At 35.4% G+C, this 19,526-nt stretch overlaps 1 protein-coding gene across 4 annotated transcripts in view; it reads left to right on the plus strand.

Annotated features, from left to right (window-relative positions):
- The first annotated feature begins 499 nt into the window (after positions 1 to 499).
- LOC150098793 (uncharacterized) overlaps positions 500 to 19,526 on the plus strand; it is a 327,468-nt gene continuing 308,441 nt past the window's right edge. For 3 of the 4 annotated variants that reach the window (XM_090405506.1, XM_090405507.1, XM_090405504.1), the window contains exons 1-2: positions 500 to 720; positions 7,540 to 7,703. In XM_090405506.1, coding sequence (XP_090261632.1) covers positions 7,599 to 7,703 — 105 coding nt within the window. In that variant the 5' untranslated portion in view covers positions 500 to 720; positions 7,540 to 7,598. The other variant, XM_090405505.1, reaches the window with a different exon arrangement.

Below are 19,526 nucleotides of genomic sequence, written 5' to 3' on the forward strand. Positions count from 1 at the left end.
AAGGATTTTTGTGTTCCTAGTGTTAAAGTGACGTCATCAGCATATGCCAAAATTTTGGCGTCACTTTCTCCTTGTATATGTGTTCCTTTGATATTGTTGTTTGTGTCAGTGGCTATAATGAGTGGTTCTAGGGCTAGAACAAATAGAGCCATGGATAGTGGGTCCCCTTGCCGGATGGAACATTTTATTGGGAAAGAGGCGGAGAGATGTTTATTAATAATCAGCCTACTTTCCGCGTTTCTGTACAAAAGCTTAATCGTTTCTTCTACACCACTTCTACTGAGCTACACAGGCTCTCCAGGAATAATCAAGAGGAATATTTTTGAATTAAGTAACTGGATAATCCTGTAAAATCTGTCCTCAGTCAGAGGTGCTCTGAATGTAATCATTATTTACAGACTAAGCCAGCTATAGTACTCTCTAATACTTTTATAAAAGTTGCTGACCCCTAGCGACAATTTGCAGTTCTATCAAAAAATATCACAAACAACAACAACAACGACAACAACAACAAAAAAAAAGATGCTAAAAATTTGAAAAAAATACGTCCGTGTATTCTACGTTATGTGGGAATTATATTTCGTTTCTAAAATTAGAAGAGGGATATGCAGGTTACGCATTTCGTACATTGGTATATTACAGATTTTAGCTTTCTCATTATCCAGCTAAGCTACGAAAGACTGCTTATCGATTCATGTTACGAAAAGTTACAGCCAAAAAGTGGGTTTTTAAGTAGATATTTGATGTCAGTTTACTAGCATTTTGAGATCTTAATCCTGTTGAATTAAATATAAACAGTTATAATCTGTTGTTATCATTTCTACAATCTCTTTTCCATGTTTGGAGAGAAACTTGATTGATATTAGTTGTTTGTTAATAAGGATATTTTAATTGTTTCGGAATAGCGATTATCTTTCTTATTTTATTTAATACACGTGCATTGAATTCATAATGGAAGTGGTATGTGCTCTGCCACCATGTTTATTTCTCCCATCACACACCAAACCTATACATAGGTAGTTTCAAAAATAAATCATATCAGTTGTGTGTAAGCAGGTTAAAGATAAAGATAAATGCTTCATGAATAGCTGGAAATATTAGTCCTTGGAGAAAACAGTATAAAGAAGACTGTTTTGAAGAACATTGGTAGATGGAATTCACTCAAAGAATATGTGAAGCTGGTTCAGTAAGATTGAATATGGATAGCATAACAATGTTGACGACAATGTGCTTGTGTTTTTACAGTATTTCTTAATAAAGTGATGGTGGTCATGAACCTACCAGTTTACCAATCATAAATCATGCATCTGCTGGATGAGAACATATGTGAGAAAGTGATATGATTAAAGTTAACCTGTAAGAAGGAGAGAGAGATCGTCTTTTAAATTGATTGTCATTTCTAGATAGCATTGATCACTATTGTAAGAACAATTGTAAATGCAAATACTATAAAATGATTTGATTTCTGAATGCATATTCCAGGGATGGGTGAATTTGGGATTTAAATAACATTAGCAGTTGTTCAAGTGAGAACTGGTATCTTGAGCAGAAAAAAGAAACAAGTTTGAGTTTAATAATATCCAGAGTCAAATGCTCTAGACATTATGGATGTGACATGGTAGTTTCAGGAAAAGCTAAAGGTATAAATCAGTTCCAGAAGATTTGATTTTGGCTATTATCAGAAAGATAAGGGAAGTAACATAAGATCTGATAAATAAGACGGTACTGTACTTTGTTTTCATACCACCAAAGTTCTCACAAGGCTGTCGTCATCCCAGTGGAAATGGAAATATATTGAAAGAAATCAGTATTGAAGGCATTGTTATAGAAGGGTTTTACACTTAGAATGTTTACACAATACAAGTTTTGTCAAATAAACAAGAGAGTTAAATGTACTGTCAGCAACTGCGGTTAGGATTTGAGGTAAGTAAGAAAAGGTCATTTATATATAGAAGTAAGAATGTGGGTGAAAGTTTCAAGGTTTGAGTACTTTTCCACTGTGGAAAAATAAAGAGAGGAGCTGTAGACAACCTCAGGTATTGAGGCCACGTATTTTTAGATATCTAATAACGAGTTTAATAAAACTAAACAAATATAACCCTACAATCATCTTTGTAAGTCATCAGGGGTATTAGCAAAAGTTGCACAAAGATGTTTTGTACCCAGTTGTTACGAAACTAGTATGGTTATATTTGTTTAGTTTATTAAATTCTTTTGTTGGGTTATATTGTTTAGTCAGCTCTACTGTATATTACATTAAAATTTTTAGTTCTCATGGTTCCTTTTAATTTCTGTTTTGTTTCAGTGATTGCTGCTATTTGAAAATTTCTTTCATTTAATATTTGGTCTAATTCTATTTCTTTATATGCTATTCCTCTTACTTTCTAGTTTGCTATATGTATTATATTTTGTCGTTTCCATTTTCATTTTACCTTTTCCATTCCAGTGTTGTTTTCCATAGATTCATTCTGATTACCTTTCTCTGTCAGCTTAAAAGCAGAATAATGTTCTCCATGTCAGGTGACTAGCCTGGCAGTGGATAATCCAGTGGTAGGGCTGCTACCTTAAGGCATATGAACTAGCCTTCCAAGTTTAAACCCATAGGAGGAATAGGGTATATTGAAGGGGAAAGATTAATTATAGTAGAATAGAGTAGAATTATAGTAGAGGTTTATAGAGAGGACATAGATATAGGCCAGAAATGGAAAGACCCCCATGGCCCTCGAATACTGTAATAGCATAGGTGTCATAAAATAAGAAGAGTTGGCAGATAAAGCCTTATAGGAAAGATTAAAGTAAGTGGATCTTCCTCAAAGTAGAAGAGGAGGAGGATAGATCCAGCTAGGGGGACCATGGGAGTGCCACTTTCCTTATAATCAAGATGATTGCTCATTGTCGGCCTGTTGGTCCACGAGTCCTTATTCAATATATTCGAACCACCCCACCATATATATATATATATATATACACACACACACGCACACGCCCACCTGGTTGGCCGAGTGGTTAGCGTATTTGCTCTCTAGCCAAGAGGCTGCGGGTTTGAATCCCATGTAGGCATGGATGTTTGTGATTGTCTTCCACCTTCATTCACCCAAATATAGATACACTCTCCCAATATGGACTGGGTGACCATGGAAGTAGCAGACCCAAACCCTCCTGCAGTGGGTGAGGCCTTCACCCTGCAGTGGGTAGAAAAATAGGTTGTTCATCATCATACACACATACAAATATGGTGGGCTCCACTATCTGCCACCCATGGAACATGCTCTCTAGAGGTTACAGGATCCTCTGAAAGAGGGACCCTGTAACAGGGTTACAGGGTCCTCTTAAGAGATCCAACGATTACTTCTAAGGCCGGAATAGGCCACTCTAGGCATAAATCCTTGACAGGCATGATGATATTTGTTTAGCTTTTATTAAACTTGTTATTTATTTAAAACCGTGGTTTTGATACCAGCTGTCTACAGAACTGCTAAACCACAGAAACTTACATATTCATCTAAAGACAGGAGCTGTCTGCCATTGACACATAGTGAACAACTAGAAGCAACTAATGATCTGATTGCTAAAGATAGAAGGCAGACCATAAATTGGCAGTTTTGTGAGAAGGTTTTTCTCTGTTAGGTCCAGTCAAGTGCTTTGGAAATATTAAGAGCAACTTGCTGGGTTTTTCCAAATCTTTCCATGGTAATATCAAGAGCTTAGTAATAATTGCTAGAGATCTGCTGTAGATTAAAAGTGATAAAATTCATGTTGCTGATCACCAACCAGCTTGTCAGCCTCTGTATGGTAAATTTGACTATTAATGACTTTCTTCCTGATTTTTGAAGTACGAGCAACATTATCAGAGTGCAGGATCAGTACTATCAACATAAGAAGGCTGAATGGCAAAGAAATGGAGCTGGCTGAGGAAATGGATAACTACCAGATCGATATAATAGGGATGACTGAAACAAAAAAGACAAAAACTGATGAGATCTTTCTAAGGAATAAATACAAAATGTTATATTCAGGCATTAACAATCAGGGAAAAGAATGAGTAGCTATAGTATTCAACACTAAATATGAGACTAATCCTCTTGAATCGCAGGCAATATCAAGTAGAATGATGTGGACAAATGTCAAAATGGGGAACTGTACAATGAGATGATGACTGTGCCTATGGTCCCACAGAAGATTCTGCTAAGGTAGAAGTGGAGAAATTTTTTGAAGCTTTAGAGAAAGCAACTGACACAATGAAAAAGGAAAAGTTGGTTCTTGTTGGAGATTTTATCAGAATAGGAAATGATTGTCAGACATACAAAAATAATTTGGGAAAATTTGGAGAAAAGAGCAGAGCTCTCTCTACTCTTTTCTCAATCAATATTTTCTTCAGAGCTTGCTACTGAATCTGTAAAGTTTGGTTCCTGTTCTCACACTCTTCCATTTTTTCTTGAATAATGTTTGTGTATTTTAGTCTACTGTTCACATATAAGAGCTGCTCAACTTTTATTCACTTCATAACTTTCTTACATGTTCTTCTTTTCAATATGAAATTTAATAGTCTGCTCAAGAAAGACTATTGAATATGGTGATCACTTCCAATTTCAAATTCTCTGTACATTCTAGTGTCCTGCACCAGAGAGAGAGAAAACATCACTGTCAGTAATAACACAGTCAATGACTGAACATACACACGTAACCACAGTAATAAGGTTTCATTATACAACATAGTCAAAGCCTTTTCTTGTTCCTTGACTCTTCTCTCCATGTGAATTTATACACATTTCTATGTTGGAACATTATGTTAGTAATAAGCAATCTATATCCTGAGCAGATATCTTTATTGCATATATGGTATTTGCCATGGCAATGGCAAATACCATATATGCAATCAGGAATACATATCCATACTTGAAGTAGAAAAAAAGCCATCAAAAGCCTGAAATGTAGAAAGGCAGCTGGAGTGATGATATTCAACCAGAAATTGCTCACATCTGGAGGTATAAAAGTCTTGTAGTGGCTTCTCTGCATAGTTCAGAAAAGCCTGGACAGAGGGACGAATTCCAGATGATTGGAGTAGCTCTCATAGTACTCCATTATATAAAAAGGTAAATAAAAACTGAATGTGAGAATTGCAGAGTTATTTCCCTAATGAGTGGTCCTGGTAAGATTTATTATTATTTTTATTATGTGACATCTAGCTTGGTTAAGAACAAGCTAGATTCAGGCTAAATAGAGGCTGTCAGGTTCAGATTTTCACTTTATGACAAATAGTTGAGAAATCATGGGAATATAACAGAGATCTGTATTTAAATTTTGTAGCTCTGCAAAAGGCATATGACAAGGTACCAAGATGAAAGCTATTCAAAACGCTACAGTTATATGGGGTCAATGGGGCATTATATCAAGCAATACTTAGTCTTTATTTGAGTTGTAAGTCAACATTTAGAATTGACGGAAGTACAGGAAGATGGTTTGATTACAAATCTGGTGTCAGACAAGGATTTACATTATCTCCTGTTACTGGGGCACTAATTATTTTGCCGGCCTGGTTGGGCAAGTGGTCAGCGTATGTACTCTCCAGCCAAAAGGCTGTGGGTTCGAATGCCGCCGTGGGCATGGATGTTTGTGATTGTCTTTGAAAATACTAGTGGTGGTGGTGGGCAGGAGATGGCATTGGTGTAGATGATGCGGTTCTCTGTAGTTGGTGGATTGAGTGGTGGAGACCGAGAGTTGTAGAGTAGGTGTCCTCCCTCGATGAGTCTGGGACTCCTTGGAGATGTTAAGTAATAATAATAATATATCGATCACATTATGAAGAAAAGCAGTATTAAACCTGATATAAAAATTGGAGATGTTAATTTAATCTTATTTCTTTACTTTATGCGGATGAAGTTATACTTTTAAATAAATCCTGCAAGTCTGCAAGATTCCCTGACTAAATTGAATAACTGTTGTAATAAATTTGGTTTGATAATCAGCAATAACAAGACAAAGACGTACCAACACAACACATATCCCACACCATGACAGCACCTCTAGAAGCCTGGATTGTCTTTACATGGCAACCTGAGTTCGTTGCTTCATGGGACTCCGGCCAAACTCTCTGCCTACCATCACTACAAAACAAGGTGTACTATGACTCATTGGACTAAATTTTTTTCCACTCTTCCAATGTTGTCCAGTCATGGTAGATGGGGCTGTAGATGAACTTTATGGTTCTTCACAGAAATCAGTGATTTCCATAAAGGACCGATATTGATCCTATTCAATTCCCTCTGCATAGGTAGAAACATTGAAAATGTCAACTGCATCGTGAATGAAGAGCCTATAGAACAAGTAAAACTTAGGCACAATTTTTAATGAGGTTCCTAAATTAAATATGGAAATAGACAACAGAATCAACAAATCCAGTATGGTAGGAAGTCAACTGAATAAATTTATATGGAATAAGAGAGAAATTATTCAGAAAATCTAAATTAGCTATATACACGTGTTCAAACCAATTTTGACATATTGATCTGAGAGCTGTGTTAGAAAAACACTTGACCAAAAACTAGAGACCACAGATATGAGAGCCCTGAGAAAGATTAGGAGCATGAATAGATGACATCAATGGCAATATCATATTAAAAACAAGGATATTAGGAAGGAACTTGACATTGTTGGTATCCAGGAATGTGTTAGCAGAGCTAATCTCAGGTGGTATGGTCATTTAAACAGAATGAGAAAGGAAAGATCAGCAAAACAAGTGTTCTCTGCCTGATTGACAGGAAAAAAGACTCAGAGGAAGACCAAGATATATAGGTAGATTGATACAGTCAAAAGTGACTTAGAAGACAGAAATATAAAATCTGATGGAGTCTTGACAGATAACAAATTGATTTGGAGGAAAATTGTAGATAGGAAGTTAGTAATGATGTCTTTCATGCAGTATTATCATAATGTCCTGTACACCCCTTCAGGGATTTGAATTACCAGGAATTTGATGATGATAATGAGCAATTGGACAACAGTTTGCTGACTTTTTATCAATGTTTGGAATTCATTGAATAGAGAATTGTTTCTATGACGTAGGATAGATGCCTGTCATGTATGAAGCATATAAGATAGCTTCTAATTTTGGAGCACAAATTTTGAGCACATTTTCAGGAACACCATCATACATCTCTCACATATCTTCAACACGAAATATTATACAAATACAGTCATGGCATTTGGCAAAATCTGTATGCGATCAGAAATTTTTTAATTATTTATTTTTATTGAATTTTCATAAATTAACATCCCCAGTAGTCTTTTTACATATTCTCTGAAGATAGATTTTTTCTTTCCATATCTCCTGTCATGAAAATTTTTATCTTTACTTTGAAAATTATATTCCCTATGTTGCCTCTTATTGACTTCAGTTTTTTTCTGAGCAGGGAATTGACACTGCTATTAAAATAAAATTGTATTCACACAATCTTTACAAGACAAATAGATTTAAAAAGTTGAATTTGTTTCCTGTGGTGTGTTATTAAATGAAGACATCTCATTTTTATTTTGTTTCAGAAGTGGAATAAATTGATTGATTTTAGTGACCAAACAGAAATTTTAAGCTACGAGCACAGATGTCTTCAGATGAAGAAGTAGTTCCTGCTAAGAAACGCAAGAAATGGGATCACATTCCTAGTGAAGATGAAGAAAGTTCTCATACTGATGTAGAATCTAAAAATGCAAGTATTATTAAAGTAATCGTATATTTTTTAAATTAATAATTTAATTTCTAAATTTATGTTGATTTAGAAATTTAGTTAGATATAACAAGCTCTTCTTCTAAAATACTGTAGATATGATGTCAGTTCTCTCCTCTTGGTAAATTAGATCATTACTTTGTCCAAGTTTCCCCTACTATAGAACAGGGTTTCCTAAATTGTGTTCTGTGGAAAGTGAAAAAGTGTTCCTTGAAAAATTATCAAAATTAATATTAATATGAGCCTGGAATGGTTTTAAATTCTGCGACTCCAAGGTGTTCCATTAAAATTTCAGGATTTGTAAAGTGTTCTGTCATAGGAAAAATTGGGGAAAGGCTGCTATAGAACATGTTTCATTCAGTCATTTTCAGTCTCATGTTCTTTGGCATTATGATGATGATGCTAAATAGAATAGGCTTCTTTCCATGGTCAAATGACTGTTTTCTGTTCTCTTGATCCAAATGCTTGCTTTCCAGCTGAATAACAGACATAATTAGGTGTTACAGATTACTTTTTACTACTTGTATATGGGAAATACATGACTTTTGCATTACTTCAACCTTGGTATTTCTTCTGAGTCTGTCTCTCACTGATGAGACCTCAATAAAGAATGAAGCGTGTCTGGGAAGTAGCCCTTCCCATAATCCATAGCATTATACACACTTGGAAGGATAGGTGCTTTGCATTATGAGATACTAAGGCAATAATGGTTACTTCTAGTAGCCTGATAATGCTTCATGTGCAAACTTTGTTTGCTTATACTTGGATAAAGGATTAAAGAAGAATATAATTTCTTGGCATCTTTAATTTAATTTAAGACATAATTCTAACTGGAACTAAAACCTTCGTCCTTCATTCTGTCCAAAATCCCTGACTTCTGTCTAACCTGGTTCTTACAAGTGTGAAGTTAGCCCAAGGAGAAATATCAGCATATCACAAGTGTCAGTTATCCCAAAGAGAAAAATGAGCAAATCACAAGACCAAGCTGCAGCTTTACAAACAGCTGAGAGGCAGGTGGGGATTGGAAAAGTCAACAAATCCAAATCTGATTTTGAAAGAGTTAAATGCCAGCAGAACTCCCTTCTGTTCAAATGATAGTTCTTCATGTCATTTGAACAGAAGCTTGGGTTTTTCATCCTGCATACAGACAAATCAGCCATGAGAATACACACACAATTTTTAGAAAAAAAAATACTATTGTTGGTGGTGATGATGGCGTTAATGGTACTAGCGTTGTATGTAGGTGAAGAATTAAGTAATAGATGAGACGGAGAAATGTGTGTAGCAGAGTAAAGTGGAGTGCCCTCTAGTTCATTGCTGGGGTCTTAAAGCTTTTGCCTTTCCATGCACCTAACTCTTACTCCTGATGGTACCATTGTAACATCACCTAAAGATAATGCAGACCTTCTAGCATCATTCTTCTCCTCTAAACTCCTGCATAGATGACTATGACAAATTATCTCCCAGATGACCAATAACAGCTCACTCCCCGCCTCATTTAGTCTTTCATTGGAAAGAGGTCAGAGGAATCATGAATGACTTAGACACCAAGAAGTCATCTGATCCTGATGGTATTCCTCCTCTTGTGCTGCAAATCTGCTCCAAAATTAAATTCTGTATCACTTTTCAATTGTTCTTATTTGATTGACATCTGTCTTATGGTGAAAACAAGAAGCAAACCTATATTCAGCCTGTTACAAAAGGTGATAAGTCAGAAAATGTTATCCATTATGGCCTATTTGGCATAAACCATGAATGATAAACATGAAGGAAAAAAAAGCTGTTTAATCAACTAGTTTCTTACAACTTATTGCATTCATCTTCAGGATAAATAATAATAATATTATACCTCCACAGTGTAATTGGTAGAACAATGGAACTTTCCACTCTTCGATTGAAAAAGACCTGAGTTCAATTCTTGTCCTAATGAGAGGAATCTTTATATGGACATTTTCTATTGAAGGTAAGTTAGCTGATCTCGTATGGAACTAACAAGGTTTTATTTCCTGGAAACTTGGGTTTTTTATCCTGCATACAGGCAAATCAGCCACGAGAACAAACACACACACACACACACACACACACACAATTTTTAGAAAAAAAAAACTATTGTTGGTGGTGATGGAGGGGGGGCTGTAGATGGCATTAATGGTACTAGTATCATATGTAGGTGAAGAATTAAATAATAGGTGACACAGAGAGATGTGTGTAGCAGAGTAGAGTGGAGTGCCCTTCCACGATCAGCCCTTAGACTCCTTGGAAGTGTCACGCAATAATAATAATAGTAATAACAACAAATTATAAATTTGAAAAAAGCTTGTATTAACAGAGTGATTTCTAAAATAATGACTATCATACATAGAATAAACTTAAAACTAAATCAAGAGGATTGCCGTTAGTTTAAAATATGTTTTAAACTAACTTTCAAAAAAACTTTTATTAGTTTTTTAACACCATGTTGGATAGGCAGCATTTCAGTGGCTTCTAAATCTCTTGTTGAGTTCCTATGAGTTTTCAAAGTATGCGATGTTTTTCTTTGTGGTGTGAAATGCTAATCCTCATTTGTGTGCCAATGTTTTCTGCTTTTTTTTTAATGTGTTCTTTCATGTTGATTTGTCTATATTATCCAGTCTTTGTAGTTCTGAAGATGTTATGCGATAGTAAGAAACTAGTCAAACAAATTTTTTCTTGATGTTTATTATTTGTGGAAGCAAACAAGAAAAGCATCAGCTTTGGTGATGACAGTACACTCCATTTCTCATCTTCATTTGACAAACCTTGTTGTGTACAATCATTTAAAGCTTCAAGATCTTCAATAAAATGCCTTAAACTGATTAGAACAGTTTGATTAGTCAGGCAAGAATAACCTTGTGAACTACATATTTTTGGGAAGATCTCATTTTGCTTCAATTCCCTTTATTTTTGATAATCTCAGATCTCCAAACATAAGCAGATTTCTTTTCTTGAGCTGACTTATACCTTTATCCTCTTTTAACAAAAATGCAACTCACCCATAGTTTTTTCAACCTTTAAAAAATTAAGTGTAGCTTTCTGTTCGAGGTACTGTTCTTAATCTGTACAAATGCCGATGCTGTGTAAATACAAATCTGCCTTATCTTGAAATTATGCTAAGAATTCATCATCATCATCATCAAATTCCTGCCATGTACCCTCAAGGGGTGTATAGGATGTGGCAGTACTACATGAAAAAATTACATCATTACTAACTTCCTATCTACAATTTTCCTCCAAATCAGTCTGTTACTTGTCAAGACTTCAACATTATCAGATCTTATATTTCTATCGTCTAAGGCACTTTGTACCGTATCAATCCACCTATATCTTAGTCTTCCTCTGGGTCGTTTTCCTGCCAACCTGGCAGAGAACACTTGTTTTGCTAATCTTTCCTCTCCTATTCTATTTAAGTGACCATACCACCTGAGATTAGCTCTGCTAATGCATTCTTGGATGCTGACAATGTCAAGTTCTTTCCTAATATCCTCATTTTTAATATGATATTGCCATTGATGCCATCTGTTCATGCCTCTAATCTTTCTCAGGACTCTCATATCTGCAGCTCTAGTCTTTGGTCAAGTGTTTTACTTCTGACCCAGCTCTCAGATCCCTAAGTTAAAACTGGTTTGAACACTGTCTTGTATACAGCTAATGTAGTGTTCCGACTAATTTCTCTCTTATTCCATATGAATTTATTCAATTGACTTCCCACCATACCCACCATACCAGCTTTGCTGATTCTGTTGTCTATTTCTATATTTAATTTACCATCTTCAGTAAAAATCGTGCCTAAGTAGCTGAAATGTTTTACTTGTTCCACAGGTTCTCCATTCACAACACAGTTGACATTTTCAATGATTCTGCCTATTTTCATTGTCTTTGTCTTTTTAATGCTGACCTTCATACCATATCTATTGCAACAGCAATTGAATTTAGTCGGAGAATCTTGCAGACTTGTAGCGGATTTATTTAGAAGTATAACATCATCCATTTAAAGCAAATAGCTGACATTAACATCTCCAATTTTGATATCAGGTTTAATGCCACTTCCCTTCATAATGTGATCCATATAGATAATGAATAACAGAGGGAATAATGTACATCCTTGTCTCACACCAGATTTAACATTAAACCATCTTCCTGTACTTCCTTCAATTCTAACTGCTGACTTACAACTCAAATAAAGACTAAGTATTGCTTGATATAATGCCCCATTGACACCATATAACTGCAGCGTATTGAATAGCTTCTCTCTTGGCACCTTGTCATATGCCTTTTCCAAATCGACAAAACCTAAATACAGATCTTTGTTATATTCCCATGCTTTCTCGACTATTTGTCGTAAAGTGAAGACCTGATCCTGACATCCTCTATTTGGCCTGAATCCAGCTTGTTCTTCACCAAGCGTTTCTTCCACAATTCTTCTCAACCGTTTCTCAAGTGTACTTGCATAGATCTTGCCAGGAACACTCAGTAGGGAAATACCTCTGTAATTCTCACATTCAGTTTTATTTCCCTTTTTATATATGGGTACTATGAGAGCTCTACTCCAATCATCGGGAATTCGTCCCTCTGTCCAGGCTTTCCTATGCAGTGCAGCCACTGTAAGACTCTTATACCACCATACTTCAGCATTTCTGGTCGAATATCATCTACTCCTGCTGCCTTTCCACATTTCAAGCCTTTGATGGCTTTTTCTTCTTCAAGTATGGATATGGATTCCTGACTGCATGCCTGGTCAGTGTTTTTTATCACTGTGCTGTCATCACTGCTTGTTTCATTTAACTCCATACTTCAAGGATATCTTTTTCTCCCATTTTCATGTCACCTTTATCATCTCTAACTCCTTTTACAGCACTCTTTCCTCCATTCCTAAGCTTCTTCAACAACCTCCAGAATATTTTGTCATGTTGTACCATCAATTTTTATTTTGGTTTAACCAATAAGAATACAATTTGGTTGGCTAAATCCCAAATTGCCAGCCCATCCTCGTTCATTCAGTATCAAAGATACCCAACAGGGTGCACCACAAGAAGGTGAGGATTGGACATTAGGTCAGAAGCCCTGGTCGGTTCTCCACATTCCTTGAAAGGCTATGTGGAGGTCTCCTCTCAGTTATACAGCTTTGACCCTTAAGCACCCCCTAAGAATTCATTGCATTTATTTTTGATGCTTCTGGCATTAAGGAACATACACTCATGTTAGTAGAAACCACATCACCTTACATAAATGTATGTTTTAGTAGCTAAATGGTCATTTTCATTGGTTTATCATTAAATATTTCATTGTAATGCATCATCTATCATTCTCACAAGTTTCTGTATAATGTAATAGTTGCGGATATTAGATCAGAATTTTTTTTATGCTAAATAGACAGCAAGAGCTAGTTTTCACATTTTCGTGTCGAGATTACTATGGCTAGTTACGTGCAGTTAACACCCTACAGAAAAAGTGTGATTCAAGCTCTGAAAGAGAAGGCTATTCTTCTTGTGAAATAGCTGAAAGGGTTTCCTGTAGTCAATCTAATGTGGTATGGCTGCTGTCAAAATTGAAAGAAATCGGATCTGTTGAAAGGAAGAAGGGGGACAGGAAGAAAACCACTCTCTACACCATGCCAAGATTGAGTTCTAAAGCGGCTCTGCGTCAAAAATTGCTGTGTGTCATACAGAGATCTGAAACAGGATGGGAAGAACAAACAGGAGTTGTGGCAAGCTCTGTAACTGTCAGGAGAAGACTCATTTGACAGGGGACTGATAGCCAGGTACCCAGAAAAGAAGCCCTTGTTTACCAAAAAAATTACTAAGAAAAAGTTTTACCTGCAGGGTGCCAGCAGCAGATAGGTTGTTCGAATACAATCAGGGGAAAAATTTAGCCCTGACTGTCTGGCGTCAACAGTCAAATTCTCAGCCGGTCAGATGATCTGCAGCTATGTCTTATCATGGTGTTGATCGCTTGCTTTTCACAAAAGTTTCAGTGCTCAAGTGTGCCGGAATTGCTGCCTACTATAAGAGACCACTTTACTGTAACGACGAACTGCACCTTTCAGGATGACTCTACCCCCCCCCCCCCCCTTGTCGTAGGACAAAAAGTGTAAGTAATGCTATTATAACCCTAAAATCTACCATATGAATTGAGTTTAGTATTTGTTTCTTCGTCTATGATCTCTTGTGCTTGTAAGCATCGAGATTTTGCCAAAGAGCTTTCCATGCCATCCTGTCCAAGGCTTGTTGTTTTGCTTCTTTCCAGTTAATTCCCTTTTTTTTCCAGTTTTTCTTTAATTTCCTTTTGCCAACCTTTCCTGGGTTTGCCTATGTTTCTTTTTCCTATTTTTTGGCTTTCGTATACAGTTTTTGCTATTCTTCCTTCTTCCATTCAATTAAGAATGTCAAACCACCTCATTTGGGCTTGTGTTATGAATTGGTTCAGAGGTGCAACTTGAAGGCTGTCTCTTATAGTTTGATTTCTTATTCGGTCTAGTCTTGTTTTTTGTGCCACTTTCCTAAGATATTTCATTTCAATTGTTTGTAGGTTATTTGTGTTTCCTGTTGTTAAACACCAAGACTCGCAACTGTATGTTAATGTTGATAGAAACACCGAATGGTACACTGCCATTTTGGTATTCTAGGTGACTTCTTTTTTATCTAGGAGTGGGCCTTTCATTGCATAGAATAGCTTTGTTCCCCTGGTTATCCTGTTGTTAATTTCTGTGTCTAGTCTACCATCTTCTTGTATATATGATCTCAAGTATTTAAAGGAGTGGACTTGTTCCAGTTGATGGTTCTCTATTTTTATTATGTGTTTTGGTTGGTTTCTAGATATGATCATTGTTTTAGTTTTATTTATATTTATGGTCATATTCCTTTTCTTTGTTTCTTCATACCAAATGTTGATGTTGTACTGCAAATCTTCAGCTATATTTGCTAGAATCACTACATCATCTGCAAAAGTCATATGTGAAATCATGGTTTCTTTCAGTTTCCTGTATCCTAGGTGGAACTTTTTTGTTTTTGTTTGGCATGCCTTTAAAATTTCATCCATTACTATAATGAAGAGAAAAGGGCTGAGGATACAGCCTTGCCTCACTCCTACATTTGTTTCAAATTCTTTTGATCTATTATTACAAGTTTTTACATAATTTCTGTTACTTTTGTAGAGGCTTTGTATGTATGGCTGCTATTAAGTTATCTTGTATCTTGTTTTCTTTAATGTTTGCCATATTGAGTGTCTGGGAACTCGGTCAAAGGGCTTTTCGAAATCTATAAAACATGCATGTAGTTCTTTTCCGTATTCCAATCTTTTCTCTGATATTTGTCTAAGACTGAAGATAAGATCCTGCGTGCTTCTATTTTTTCGAAAACCATATTGCATTTCATTCAGTGTATCCTCTATTTGGTTCCTAAGCCTCTCTTCTAAAATACGAGCATACAGTTTTCCTGGAACGCTTAAAAGCGAAATTCCTCTATGGTTTTCACGTTTATGGTTGTCTCCTTTCTTAAATATAAGGATTATTATTGCTACTTCCCAGTCTTTGGGAATAATTTTCTTTTTCCCATACGATATTGAATAGGTGTAAAAGAAATTTTATGGCTTTCGTTCCTAAATTCTTTACCATTTCTGGTGTTATTTGGTCATGGCCTGCTGATTTGCCCAGTTTTATTTTATTTATTGCTGCTAACAGTTCATTTGCATGAATTTCCTCGCTTTGATCTTCTATTTTGTTTGCATGTCTTACTCTTAAGGTTCTATTTTTTCCATGTCTTGCATCTTCCAATAATTCTTGGAAGTACTGTTTCCATCTTTCTATGATGTCTTTGGAATTTGTAACTTTCTATCCTTATTTTTGATAAACTTTATGGGGCATTCTTTCTCTGACCTCATTCTTCTTAAGACATTATAGAAAAGTTTTTGGTTTCCTTCAAAATTTTGTTCTAAAGTCTGTCCGAAGTCTTCCTTGCATTTTCTTTTCTCTTCTTTCACTAAGGTTTTAACTTTATTTCTTTGGTTGTATAGTTCTCTATCAACCTGCAGCTTTGATGTTATATATCTCTTCCACAATTGCTTTTTCTTTTTAATTTCTTCTTTTAGTTCTTCATTCCACCAGGGTGTTTTATGTTTCTTCTGTTTATTATTTAATGATTCACCACAAATTTCTTTTCTTGTTTCTAGAAGAAGTGTTTTGAACCTATACCATAGGCTTTCTACATCTTGGTCTTCATATATCTCTTTTTCTACTTCTTTCATCTTCTCTTCTATTTTACTTTTATACTCAATGGCTGTTTCTTCTTTCTTTAGTTTGTAGTTCTTTATCTTAACATTTATTTCCCTGCTACTTTTTCTACATTTTTTTCAACTTTTATTTTATGGATTGTTTCCAATACTAATAAGTGGTGGTCACTGCTTATTTCAGGATCTTTATAGACTCTTGCATTTTTTGTATACTTCCAGTACGATCTGCTTATGATGGCATAGTCAATTATTGATTTTTTTCATTTCTATTGGGCTCTTCCCTGGTAAACTTATGGATTTCTTTATGCTTGAACATAGTATTTGCTATTACTAAATTATTTGTAAGGCAAAGATTTATTGTTCTTTCTCCATTATTATTTCAGGTTATTTCTCCTTGTGATCCCAACACTTGTTTCGTTTCCTCATCTACTTGATTCTTTACTTGGCCATTAAGATCTCCTAGTAGTATGATATGCCCTTGAACTTCTTCAATTGTTTTTTGTAAGAGTTCGAAGAATTCATCTTTAATTTTTTTATTAGCATTATCATTTGGGCCATTTCCAAAATTACAGTGAATACTTGGTTATCTGATTTAAAATCTATAGCGATTGTTAACAACCTTTCATATATTAATCGCCATTTAGTAATATATTCTTTGAGATCTGGTTTAATTATGCAAGCTACCCCTTGTTTTCCCCATTCTCTTGGATTTACCCCTGAATAGAAAAGTATATATCCATCTTTCATTTTCAGGCAACTTTGACCTTTCTTTTTTTGTTTCTGGGACTGCTAGAAGATCCAATCTTGATTTTTTAAATTCATCTATTAATTCATTTTCTTTTCCATGTAGACTTTTAATGTTCCATGTTCCATATCTCATGTACCTTTTTCCTCGCTTTGTCATTAACCAAAGAGATAGTTTGGCTATCTCTTTGTTTTTTTTTTTTTAATGGGTGAAATTTTAAGGTGTGTAGGGGATTATTAGCCTTCAGCACCCGAGTGGTGGTGGGGCTGCCACCTTCGAAGCCCCCAGACCATCCTATGAGAGAAGTGCTATCCTGTTGGTCCGCAGGAGATATTTTATTTTCCTCCTACCCTTCATAATAAACTATGATGAGCATTTCCCCAATCCACCAGGTTAATAAGTGGCTCAGTGAACCCTTGATTCAGCAACTATCATGGCCAGGAAACAGCCCGATCTCAACACCATTGAGAATTTGTGGTAGTACCAAATGGAGACTGTGAAATACTCAAGAAGAAGCCAAAAACACTTCAGAAGCTCCAAGAAGCCATTATAAGGGTATGGAACCATGAGTTGACAGTTGGTTGCATCCATCAGGAAATTGATTTTGTCAATGCTCTGCCAATGTCAAGTTGTAATTAAGACAAGAGGAGGACCTGGAAACTACTAAACAGCAATAAGTAAATTTTTAGCTTTGAATGTTAGTAAAACTGTGTAGTTGGACTAAATTTTGATACCGGTGTTTGTTTTTCCAGTGAAAATATCACTCCACTCCGTTTAGAAATATTTGCGAATTTGTCAAGTTTGTTGTCATTTCCTAATCATGTCACATCTTCTACTAAAACAAGCCAATATTAATCAAAAATAAAAATGTTCTATTATCCTCTTCATTATTTGTGACAATTATTGTTTTTTTATCTAATAGGCATTCAAATTTAATTACCAAAAAAAACATGGTTATAGCAGGTTATGCGGTTTCTATGAGCTTGAGTGTACATGGTAACTTACCACCAGCCTGATGGATAATCAGGCTAATGGTAGTTGCCATGTACTGTTAAACTGCAACTCTTAAAACCCAAGTCATTTAAATAAGTAGTGTATGTTGATTCCTCAAGAAGAGAAATCTAATTTTGACTGGAATTTGAATGTCATCAAAAGTAAAAGAAAAGTGAAGGGTGATCTTTCTACAGGTCTGTGCTTTGGTAGTGATCAAGTTGTTAGATTATTCTCATCCCCCCTGGAGAATGACAATGAAGTTAATGTTTTAAGACATTGGACGTGGAAGATTATATCATTGGAGCATTGCAGAGATTACAGGTGCTAGAGTTGAGAGTATTAAGAAAAAATTCAAGATGAACTCATATCAGAACCATATTAAAAATGAAGATATCAGAAAAGGTGTGATATTTAATATATAGGAACGTGCAAGTAGAACTATGATCATATTGGACCACTTTTTTATGTGGTCTATGAGTGGTTGTATTTCTTTACGATGTTTGTTAATTTTTTGGACATATTCAACATATGAAATGGTGACAGATTCTGCATAATCTCTGCTCTGAATGCAGGAAGGAGGGGGGGGGGGGAGTTATGGTTACAGGTGATAGAGTTGAGAGTATTAAAAAAAATTTGATTATTTTTTTCTTAGTATTAAGAAAAAAATAATAAAAATATTTTATGGATTTTGAGGGGGTTGTAGCCATTGACTAAGAAGGTGTTGAGAATGTGGTCAAGGCTAGGGAACAACTGTCAGAATTAATCAGGCAGCACTGATTAATTTTGCTTTCTTATATAGGATTTTTGTAATCCCATATTGTTGGGGTGGTGATGTGAGTATGTGTGGGTTTTCTGTAAACAGAGAATGTCAGGGATCCATCAGGCTGGTGTGTAATCAGAGTGTCTAGGAAGGAGAGACTGTTGATTGTGTTAAGAAAATATTGCGAGTATCCAGGTCATGTGGCCTGAATAGAGAACACATCATCTACTTAGCATACCCACGTTGTCAGTCTGGTTGACCAAGTAGCTCTACTATCCACCCAACAGGTTGTGGGTTCAAATCCTGCTGTGAAAATGGACGTTTGTGATTGCCCTTAGATGGAAGATAAATTTCATTGCCTGGTGTTAGACCACTGCCCCACTTATTGGAGGCCGGAAGTGGCTAAAAAAAATTTCATGTTTGGTCTCTAGAGCAGGGTTTCTGGACTGTAAAAATAAAATAAAATAAAAACTTACAAAAAATATATGAAGTCGATAAAAATGGGGAAGGGGTGAATTCCTTAGCCCACTTACAGTACAAATGTACTATAGGTTTAGTAAGAACCTTTTGTGGGTGGTAACCACATAAAAAAAAAAATTTAAACATGGTAATTTAAACAAAATGAGAAGAAAAAAATTTGCAGCAGGTGTTTGATGAAAAACAGATATATTCAGGAAAGAATGTATCAAGCAATAAAGAATTGATGTAGCTAGGAGTGTATTGAAGATTAGCAAAGTTAGAACTGGGCAAATCAGAAGTCTTTCTAATAGGGTTTAGTAATTTTCCAAAAAAATTGATTTTTTTTATAATAATAAATAAATTAATAATAGTAACTCAATGGTAACTCTGATATGCTATAGTATCTAGTGCATTCCTTGAGTGTATACACTGGAAAGTGTTATCCAAGATGTATTTATATGGTATGGTTTGGAACCCCCCTCTACAAACAGTATAAACTGTTTATTGTTATTTATTTATTTTCATTTTTTGAAGAACATAAATAGTTCATTTAAAGCACAAAAAAATTTAGTTCACTTAAAGCACAAACTCCTATTTTACATTGAAA

Source organism: Typopeltis vanoorti, chromosome 15 (assembly GCF_054136105.1).
Source record: "Typopeltis vanoorti isolate ZY-2024b chromosome 15, IOZ_Tvanoo_1.0, whole genome shotgun sequence".
Classification (NCBI taxonomy): Eukaryota; Metazoa; Arthropoda; class Arachnida; order Uropygi; family Thelyphonidae; genus Typopeltis; species Typopeltis vanoorti.